At 35.8% G+C, this 11145-nt stretch overlaps 1 protein-coding gene across 1 annotated transcript; it reads left to right on the top strand.

The window, feature by feature from the left end:
* Positions 1–3654: 3654 nt before the first annotated feature.
* On the top strand, positions 3655–9131 carry LOC114263187 (chloroplast envelope quinone oxidoreductase homolog). Its single transcript, XM_082906139.1, has 4 exons — positions 3655–3867; positions 5104–5248; positions 6325–6416; positions 8289–9131. Exons 1-4 carry the CDS (start codon positions 3802–3804, stop codon positions 8976–8978), a joined length of 993 nt encoding a protein of 330 aa, XP_082762265.1. The 5' UTR covers positions 3655–3801; the 3' UTR covers positions 8979–9131.
* Positions 9132–11145: the final 2014 nt, after the last annotated feature.

The raw sequence follows: 11145 nt of genomic DNA, 5'->3' as shown, positions 1-11145 counted from the left end.
GGAAATGAGATAGTGGTGGTAGGGCTTGGTGGTGTAGAAGAAATGAAGGTTAAGGAGTTAGGGTTTTTTGAAGTTTTGAGAGTTATAACAATGGAGTTTAGGGCTGAGCCTTGGAGATGAATTTTTCTAACCTCTATGAAGAAGACCCTCAGCTGGTTTATATGGTCAAGAAAGGGGTGTAAAAGGGGGGTCAAATGGAGAGGAAAACTCTCTCCCAAAATATCCCCCGGATACAGAAAATATCTGGGGGATATTGCCCCACAGCTGGAAAGGGCACAGTGAGGAGAGCACGGCCGGCCGCTCACTTTGGCCGGAGGTGGCCGGAGGTGGCCGGCCGGCCACACCCCCTAGCCGGCCGGCTAGGGGTCAAAAGGGTCAACCAGATTTTCTGGCCGGCCAAGTATTGGGGAGGTAGCCCTATGTGTGTACAACACAACCATGTAATTGAAATTTCAAGAAAGTGGGCCCAAGGGGTTCAACAATGGCTCGGAAAGAGGGGGTCAAAAGGGTCAAGTTGACTTACTGGCCGGCCATGAACTTTTAGTGGCCTCCCAGATGTGTAGATCACAGATATGTGGTTCAAAGTTCAAGAAAAAGGGTCCAAGGGGTTCAACATTAGCCCGGAAGAAAGGGGTCAAAAGGGTCAGGTGACCTAAATGGCCGGCCATGAACTTTTAGGGGCCTCCCAGATGTGTAGATCACAGATATGTGGTTGAAAGTTGGCAACGCTAGCTCTAAGGTATTCAACATTAGCCCGGAAGTGCGAAAAACGGGCGCCGGGAGGCTCGGGAGGAGAGATAACTGGTTGCTGCAACAATTGCTGGCCTCCCACCCTTCAGTGACCTTCCTCGGGATAAAACAGAGGTACCTGCCAAAAATGAGCGAAAACCGTTGCAAAACGAATGTTCCGGAGCCAAAACACGCAGTTCGGGGTCCCGGAAATGGGCTGTTAAGCACCGAAAATTGTATTCGACCTCGAAGTGGGTTTCTCAGCCCCCAGTGTCCCTCAAAAGGGATGAAATAAGATGTATGCCAAAAATCAGAGCAATAGGAGATGGTCAAGCGGTCCCGAACCGAGGCACACGGCCTGACGGCTCCGAAAACCGGGAACCGGACTCCGAAATGGGCAAAATGGCCTACGGCCACCAAATGTAGCCTACAGACATTGAGAAATGGTCTACGAGACCTCTCCCTCCCTTCAGGAAAAGAAACAGAGAAAACCGAGTCTGGTTCGCAAACCGAGACAAGGCACAGAAAAGGGTTCGGAAGTCCGGAGGCAGGGCTTACGGCCGCGACTCTGAAACTTCTGAACGAGCACATTATGCAACATCACCAAGTGCTCAATTGGCGACGTCTGAGTCTTAAGGTCGGTCAAAAATGGGGTGTCTACACATGCATGTCACCCTTTTGGGCCACAACTCAATGAAACAAAACCATAAAGGGAGAGGGGTGTCCCTCCCCTATGCAAGACTTCAAACCAACTTTTTTGATACTGAAAATACACTGATTTTCAATGGTCAAAGGACCAAAACACTGAAGTGAACAAAACCTTATGAAAGAGGCACCAAAATGGACCAAATAAGGCCTAGAAGGGTGAGTTTACACTCAAACCACAAAATGACCTTAATGAAAGTGCTAAAGCAGGAAAATACAAGCCCTTTTTTATGTTATACACAAGAGCTAAAACAGCAAGCAAGATAGGTAAAAAACTATTGCAAGTTTGGGGAATATAAATCAAGATGCTCACCCTTGAAGAACCTTTGAAGAACAAATAGTCTAGCCTCCTTCTTTTGATCAAAATCAGTCCAAAAACTCAAGAAACAAGCCCCCAAGTCCCTCAATCTCGGAGTAAGGTGTGATGGTGTGTGTAATGGTGCAAAAGTAAGGTAAAAAACACCTTTTGAGCTAAGAAACACACACAAAGGAGGAGAGAGAGGGAGGTATAGAGATAATATGTATCTATATCTCCAAGGTCTGGTTTTTGGTTGCAAGAGTCTAACCTAGATCAAAGAGGAAGGCCCTCCTCTTATAAGACTCCCTCTTGCAAAGCTTATACAACAAGCTTGCTTAGAGGGAGATCCCTCCATACACGTGTATGGAGGAGGGAAGAGTTGGTGCCAGCTATCACAGTTGGCACAAAATATCTCCATAAAGTGGATGAACAGTGGTCGGCTGCCCAAAAATGCCATTTCGGCAAAAAACAGTGCCGACCGGCAACAAACTATGCCGACCGGCAATAAAATATGCCGACCGGCAAACAAAAGTGCCGATAGCAGCAAAAAACCAGCTGGTGGCCTCTAGCCACTGCCGGTGGGGTGTGGGGATGGTCCACAAGCCCTACCCTGCCTCTCAAAGGCAAGACGCAAGTGTTTGGTGCAAAACCAGACACTAAACGATTGAGTTCGGAGATCCTGAGGTAGGGCGCGCGAGCCGAGACCTCCGGGAACTCCAAACGAACACAAACAAGGATAATCACCAAGTATTCAAACGGTGACGTCCAAGTCTTGAGGACGGTCAAAAATGGGGTGTCTACAGAATCTCACCAAGAGTTAGACGGAATTTGTCCATGATGGACCATGTTCAGCCGAGCGGTAGCTCTTTGCGAATTGGCCAGCTCGATTGGGCTGACATTCAGGTTTATTTGTCAAGGCCGGGCAAGCAGCGCAGTCCTAGAGGAAGATTATGATGCCGCACTAGACACATCTCGGTAAGAAGTACTACGTGCCATGATTGGATTGCAAGAAAAAGATTCCGCCGTCCGTATGTGTCAATACCATTAGATGGTTTTACCATTTGGTGTTTGGCAGTATTTGTACTTACACGTAAATTATCACATTTTTTAGACTAATGCCTTAGACCCCTAGTGGGGATGACCCCCACCACCCCCACTGTTTTTGATTGGTCCATATTTTTTTTTTTTTTTTTTGCCTTCCACTTGTTGCCCCCCATGTGGAGCTGGGGTTGCTGGGGTTACCTCCCACTAGGGCGCCCCAGCACGGTTGTTATTTTTATATATATATTTTTATATAAAACTAAAAAGTTACTAAAATAATTTATTTTAAATGAAACCCAAAATAAACTTCCTCTACATATCACAACAAGAAGCTGAGTCAAAATAGAACACGATGAACCAAACAAGAATTCGAGCCCAAACAATTGTCGATTGTTTAGATTTGCTTATTTTAGTACTTCCTCAGTCTCAAAATGTTAATCTTTTTTAAAAAAATTAATTTTTTTTAATAGTACAATTATTACACTTAAAAAAATTAAATTTTCAAAACTATCATTTGATAGTACATTTTTTAAGAAATATCAATTGTCATAATTGTATTTCTTGTGTTATTAATGAATTTAAAAGAATGACAAAATAAAAAATTTATATTATTTTAATTCTTGATTTTTAAAAATTGACTAATATTTCAGAATAACGAAAAATAAATAAGAAACTAATATTTCAGAATGAAAGAAGTATATTTTTAAGATTTTTATAAAAATATATATAAAATATAAAAATCTTATATGACCAAAATAAATATACTTTTCAAATAAATATACTTATTATTTGTCTATCTAAAAAAAATAAAATTACCCCAAATAACACCCAACTAAAATTCCCCAAACTACTTATAAATATCTAAGACCCTGCCCCTGCTTTGTACTCACATCACATATCCGCTGCTTGATTTTTAGTCTTTGTTGACCTTCTCTCTCTCTCTCTCTCTCTCTCTCTCTCTCCCTCTAGAGTGGTATAAGTTTGCTCTCTCTGAAGAAATCTTCAGAATTTGTGATTTGTCAATAAAAATGGCAAGGACGCTCATGAATGCGGTCCAGTATGACTCTTATGGGGGAGGAGTTGCTGGTTTGAAGGTAACTACTTATGTTTTGTTTGCTTTCTTTTCTTTTCATTTCCTTTTTGTTTTGTTTTGAGGGATAATTATTTAGAAATCTCATAATAATATAGGCGCGTGTTATTTTTATAGTATCGTGAGTAAGTGAGATATTATATTTGCAAATTATGATTAGTTAAGAGTATAGATTCGTGTATCCGAGAATAATGTATAATTTTGTTTTGACTCTTTTTGCCTTTAATTTGAGTTTTTAGTATTTTTTTCATGTAATTATTCAATTCAACAACTTTCGAATGAGGTGGGCTATATACAATTGACTGTAATCTGTCATTTGTGTTCTATATAAGACCATCTCTAATTTTACGAGATCTTTTATTAAATTTAAATTTGATGAAAAATTAATGAAAATGTTGTTTCATCTTTTTTCATTAGTTTGATAACGCGGTACCTTTTTCATCAAATCAAGGGCGTGTTTAGTTTTTCATCTATTTTGTAGGTGATCGTTGGACCGGACATTTGTCCGGATATCCTCCCGAACAACCGGTTTTGGAATGAATTTGATGAAAATTTTACACTAGCCAGTCAACGTATTATTTGATGAAAATTAAAAATCTAACGTTGAACTATTTTGTATCAGATTAAGTTTTAACTCAAATCCTTACTCAAATTTGATTAAAAAAAAGGCGATGGGAGGCTCCAAGGGAACAAATTTCATTACAAGGAGTTTTTATTTTTGTTTTTTTATATGCCCTTGATTTGGTTTCTTTTTCAGGATTACTTTTCTGAATTTTTTTTTTTTAAAAAAACTAAAATCTAATGTGATGAAATAAAATCAAAAACATTCAAAGGTCTTATATTTTTTGGGAGGAAAAATATTTTTTTTATCATTATTTTTGTCAAATTAGTTTTTATTAATTTTACCCAAAAAAAAATAAAAAATAAATAAATAATCAAACTGAAAATCAAATCAAACAAACCTGACTTTTATAATTGTACATATATATGTATATATTCTCTCTCTCTCTCTCTCTCTGTTCTTTTGACTGCCACCTGTGGGGTTTATTTTCACTGAAGACATAAATACAATATGAAATCAATACACTGATGTTCTATCATCTGTGAATTAGTGTTTTATAAACTTCAACGGAACAATTTGGTTGAATAAATGTGAACATATGTGGATATTGGGATTTTTGCTAAAATTGATATTACACCATTTCAATTGGTTTTAAGTTGCGTTCGATGCATCTTGCAGCATGTCGAAATTCCTGTTCCTGCTCTGAAAAAGGGTGAGATTTTGCTAAAACTGGAAGCAGCAAGCTTAAATCCAGTTGATTGGAAAATTCAAGAAGGCCTCATGCCTCCTAATTTAATTCCTCGCAAACTTCCTTTCATACCTGGTAACTTCATTGATGTCTAGTCTAAATCTACACCTCAATTATTGGTTAGAGTTCTTTTCTTTTATGACCTTGTATGTTTCTGTACCCATCTTTTGTTTTCCTAGCTGAACTATGTCTTGCCTCAATTTTAATGCTGGATATCTGTTTATTTTATTGTATCTGAGGCTTTTTGTCCTTCACTCTTGCAGATCAAAGAATTTGTTTCTGTGTTTTTAGAATTCTTTAGAATGCTTTTTTCCCCTCAAATAGACCCTCATTGTGGCATTAATTCTTAGCTAATATGATCAATGTAAGGGCATGTTTTTCATGGAGAATCTGATTTCTTCATTGTGACCTCACTGACGGAACCTGGATGTGGCATGATGTTATTTGAATATGTCTTTAAACTAGAATGGCCCAGCAATATTTTATACAAACTTAGCTCTTATGAATAAGAACTTTTATATAATATGAGCAACCATTGGTAGAGAAACATTTGTATGCCCTTGATTGTTAAGTTTAGGTAAATTAAATTGACATAAAGTATGTTCTAAGTAGGGAGGTGAGTTTAAATTGATCTTCGCAGTATTTTCAGGCTAACATTCGAGCCAGCTCTATTAAACTATTATAACAGATATTTTCCTCAGAATATGTACGTGTACCACATGATTTTATTTGATTCACCACATGCTTGTCCTCTTGGCATCACCACAATCGAGGGAAATTTCTGGAAAAAAAATGAATAAGGAAAACCAATGGAGTTTGTAACTGGAATGAAATAACAAAAATTTCTAGAATTGTTACAAATTCAGTAGTTCACAAATAATCTGAAAGGTCTCTTTTGTTTAATACCCATGTCATTTGTGAATGATTCATGATCCATTTAATTCTATATGGATTTGAAAACTTCCTTTTTCCCTGAGTTAACAGTGTTTACTTGACTGCTATGTGTCTTTTTCTTGCATTTTATGTAACTTAACACCTCAAGTATCGTGCCAATATATTATTTATAGCCTAAGGTATTTATAATGTAAAACTTTGAAGAATTCAAGATTACTTTCTAGGCTGAATTTTTCCCCCTTTTATGGTTGGTGCAGCATCTGATATAGCAGGAGAAGTAGTGGAGGTTGGGACTGGAGTCACAAAATTTAAAGTTGGTGACAAAGTTGTATCCTATCTTGGTTTTACTGTAAGTGTTTTACTGTAAGTGTCATTTATACCATGTTGTGCTCACCTTTTTATGTAGTATTTATTATGTGTCTCTTCACAGTTGGCTAAAGCCGCATAGTCAAACTTGTAGTTAAAAAGCTTTGGAGGATCACAACTTGTTTCACGAGGAGATCATGTCACCATTAAATAAATCAGTGGTGTTACACACCAATTTGTATAGCAATTAGTATATTAACATATATTATGATTGTATCACTTTAAAATTATAATCCCACCGATTATACAAATTATAAATAGTTAAAACTTTTAAAATTATATTATATCATCCGTTAATACACTAATTAATATATCAATTGATATATATATAGTATTATTCTAAATAAATACTATCGTCATCTCATAAGTCATTTTTGAGGCCCACCTAGGTTGAGGCAGTTTGCCTTGAAGCTTTGAACTTTAATATCATGTACTTACCCAAAAACAAGGCCCGAGTCTTATTGGGCAATTGGCTTATGAGCCTCGGGTTCTTAATAGTTTCTTTTTATTTTTCTCACCATCTTTATGCTTTAACCATGTGGTAACTTGATTATAAAATTTCTCTTGTTTCTTGATTGTCTAGATTCTGTCCCTTGTTGGGCATAGGGTTCCCTGCCTTGCTTTTTTGCCTCTGAAAACACTGTATGCCTTCCAGAAGGAAATTATACTCAATTGAAGGACATTTTAGAAACATTTTCCATATGGTATGGCCTTGTTTGGGAAGTGAATTTTTGATTTTTTTAGATTAAAATTCATAAAAAGATAAAATAGGCTAAAATAAACAATAAGACAAAACGTCACATTAAACTTATAATTATTTCACTTTTTATTTCACAAATATCACATTCCAATTACAAAAAATCTAATCACCTTTCCAAATATAAAAATTTTAGCCTACTAAAATAATTAAAAACTACAATGATTTACTGAAATAGGCAACTTTCCAGATGAGGCCATAATATGGATAGCAAACCTTCAACGACCTAAACGGGCCCAAAGTCTTTAGGTTCTCTTAACTTCAACACGGTATATAATCATAAAATTCTGTTACTTTTACCCCTCCAAAAGGGAGTCATTTTGTAGTTAAGGGGTCTAAATTTACGGTTTTGAAGTTGGTTGCGTTAATACTATTTTTGGGAATCTATGAGAGAAAAGAAAAGAAAGAATTATTTAAGTTATAAGAGAAAAGAACAGAAAAGAAAATAAAAGAAATAATTGTGATTTCTCTCATTCTTGTTTGAATAAGTAAGAAATAAAAAAAAAGAAATGATTATTATTTTTTTTCTTTTTGTTTGATTAGATTTCATTAAGAGAAAAGAAAAGAAAAGAAAAGAAATTACTTTATGTTATATTACCAAAATAACTTATTTATAATTTCAATCATTTTATTTCTTTTATTTTTACAGGAACAAAATTGTATTATGAAAATATAAGAATCTGTTGGTTTCTTTTCTCTCTCAATCTCTCTACTTTTGGGATGATTGAAAATGAAGATTATAAAAGAAATGAGTTTCTCTCAATTTCTTTATATTTTTTTCAATTTCTCTCCAATTAAGTTATCTAGACAAGTAAAAGAGATACATATCTCTCTATTTATTTTCTTTGTCTCCAAATCACTTAATCCAAATATAGTGTAAAGTAAAGCTTTGAAGTTTATTGCCTTAAAGCGATATTTCCATTTAATTGATCCTATTTTTTAGGTTGTTTTCCTTCATTATTTTGACATTGTCTTCCTCTTGGTCTCCTGTATATACTGAAGAGAGAAAACTAAGATTTGATATGAAAATATCCCTTAGGGTTTAAGGGGTTAATTCCCAGCATTTTTGTTTCTGATTGTTCATGGAACTATTCACAGAGTGGAGGTGGACTAGCTGAGTTTGCTGTGGCTAGTGAGACAATGACAGTTCCAAGGCCACCTGAGGTATCAGCAGCAGAAGCCGCGGGCTTACCTATCGCTGCTCTTACAGCTCACCAGGCCCTTACCCAACCGGCAGGGGTCAAGCTCGACGGAACTGGCCCCAAAAAAAATATTCTGATCACGGCTGCATCTGGCGGTGTCGGACACTACGCAGTTCAACTTGCAAAGCTTGGAAATACGCACGTGACGGCCACTTGTGGAGCTCGCAACCTCAATTTCGTGAAGAGCTTAGGTGCCGACGAGATTATTGACTACAAAACAGCCGAGGGACAAGCTCTGAAGAGCCCATCGGACAAGAAATATGACGTTGTCGTCCACTGTGCCACGGGCTTTCCTTGGTCGACTTTCGAGCCTTGTCTGAGCGAAAACGGGATGGTAATCGATTTGACTCCCAGTCCGAATGCCATGATGAACTTTGAAATGCAGAAACTCACGTTCTCTAAGAAGCAGCTTGTGCCAATGTATTGCGTACCCACAGTTGAGAACCTTGAGTATGTTGTGAAGTTGGTGAAGGAAGGGAAGCTTAAGACAGTGATAGACTCAAAGTATCCTGTGAGTAAGGCTGAAGAAGCTTGGGTTAAGATCATGGATGGTCATGCTACAGGGAAAATCATAGTGGAGTTCTAAGATATAATATATGCAATTAGTTTGGTTGTTTTGTTTTTGTTTATGTCATTATAGAAGAGGGTATGAATGTGATCTATGTTTTATACATGAATGAATGTGTTGTGTACTGCATTAAGTTAGTTAAGATATTTGATGGTGTGTGCTTTCTGCTAACTTTTTGTGTTGCTCCATCTATCTATTCTTGGCAATAATGGTGGGAATTTAAATTTCACTTATATAAATTGAATTTCAATCTGATCACAAAATGATGTGTGTATATTGAGTGTTGTAAAATTTTAAAAAATAAAAATAAAAAGAATATATTGTAACTTTTAATTCCTAAGAAGTCCTAATATTTTATTTTATATAATAATAAAGATACAGAAGTATAAATATTGACTTAAACACTCCTCCTGTTCACTTATTGTGCTATGGGTAGGAGGATCCATATTCAAAATATTCATTTATTTAGTATTATAATTAGATGACTCTATTTTTTCAAGATAAATATTTTTTTGTATTCCTTAATTAAGTAATTATTAAAATTCGATCAATTAAATTTTTTATAATATTAATCTACTGGACTATTCTTAAAAATCAACCTAGTGATTGTGTTGCAACTTATGGGTTCAAGATCACTGGGCTAAGATTGTGTAGTAGATTTTAGGTTCAACTAGAGGATGACTAATGATCTATTCGATTAAATAGAGACCATGCGTTCTATTTTGAAAATGTCTGCCTTCCCTCCTTTCTCGGAGGAACATCTCTTGGCAGATAAATTTTAGGGTTGGTTTGGCATAAATTAAATAATACAAAAAGTCAAAAAGTCACTATCCTATTTAAGTCACATCATCTTATTTAAATCACATCACCTCGCTAACACATCACATCAAACTCAACCCCAACCCAACCTATATAAGCCAATAAGTCAAAAAGTACATTTTTTTAGAGCATTCCAAACCAATCCTTAGTACTCCAATTTCCAATTTGATAGGGATCGTCATCACCCTTATATCTTTTTAAAATATTTGTCGTAGTTCAACTTTTGAATCAACTAACTCCTAAATTTTGTTTTTGAGCTTTGAGAATTTACATTTAGAAAAAAAAAAATAAAAAAAAAATACTACATATAACCTGCAGCTCGTGAAACAAGAATTGCGTACCCGCAGTTGAGAACCTTGAGTATGTTGTGAAGTTGGTGAAGGAAGGGAAGCTTAAGACAGTGATAGACTAAGGGTTGGTTTGGGATGTTCTAAAAAAGTGCACTTTTTGACTTATTGGCTTATATGGGTTGGGTTTGGGTTGGGTTTGATGTGATGTGTTAGAGAGGTGATGTGATTTAAATAAGATGATGTGACTTAAATATGATAGTGACTTTTTGACTTTTTGTATTATTTAGTAGATGCCAAACTTGGCCTAAAAGTATCCTGTGAGTAAGGCTGAAGAAGCTTGGGCTAAGATCATGGATGGTCATGCTACAGGGAAAATCGTAGTGGAGTTCTAAGATATCATAATACTAGCGTATGCCCGTGCCTGAAGGCACGATACAATTAATGATGAGATTAAAATATAAATCAAAATTAGAGAAGAATGCATTCAAATTTATTGTTTTTTGTTTTTTTTTCTTTTCTTTTCAAAGAGTAGGTAATGAATTCACCGGAAGGAGAAAATTTTCTAAATGAAGACATGAAACTCAAATGAAACACCAATTTATTAGTAACCCAAATAAATTTCAGGAACCCCCAAAATTAAGAACCTCCATGACTCCCAAAATGATGTAAACCAATCATATATTTTTATTGTTTTTATTTCCTTTCTGGACCAATCACAGATGAATGAGTTATAAAGTTGTATTTTTTTAAGAATATGTAGCATTTTTTATATTTTTAATAAAAAAAATCTTCCCAAGATAAATTGCACTTCTCCCAAATTGCAATCTCTCAATTTTCTCACCCACTGTCTCTCCTCTTCTCTATTACCTCAGTCTCTCTCCCCCAAAGACTGTAAAACATTAATCTTCTCAACTGTCTCTCTCTCTCTCACCGACTGATATCCCCCCGGTTCCTCTCTCTTCTCAAACGAAGACTCTCTGTTTCCTTAAGTTATAGATGATAATATTAATTTTTTTAAAAAAATAATTGTAAACTAAAAATAGATTGAACAATTTAATTCCCAATAGAACCCAAGC

This window comes from Camellia sinensis, chromosome 14 (assembly GCF_055761805.1).
Source record: "Camellia sinensis isolate YWXY chromosome 14, ASM5576180v1, whole genome shotgun sequence".
Classification (NCBI taxonomy): Eukaryota; Viridiplantae; Streptophyta; class Magnoliopsida; order Ericales; family Theaceae; genus Camellia; species Camellia sinensis.
The sequence above is the reverse complement of the archived record's forward strand: the minus strand, read 5'-3'. Positions and strand labels throughout refer to the sequence as shown.

Bases quoted from the DNA above. Each gene is read 5' to 3' on its own strand.
- LOC114263187 (XM_082906139.1), top strand. From the start codon at position 3,802: ATGGCAAGGACGCTCATGAATGCGGTCCAGTATGACTCTTATGGGGGA. The intron at 5,249-6,324 runs GTAACTTCATTG...TGGTTGGTGCAG, and splicing joins CAAACTTCCTTTCATACCTG to CATCTGATATAGCAGGAGAA. The intron at 6,417-8,288 runs GTAAGTGTTTTA...AACTATTCACAG, and splicing joins TATCCTATCTTGGTTTTACT to AGTGGAGGTGGACTAGCTGA.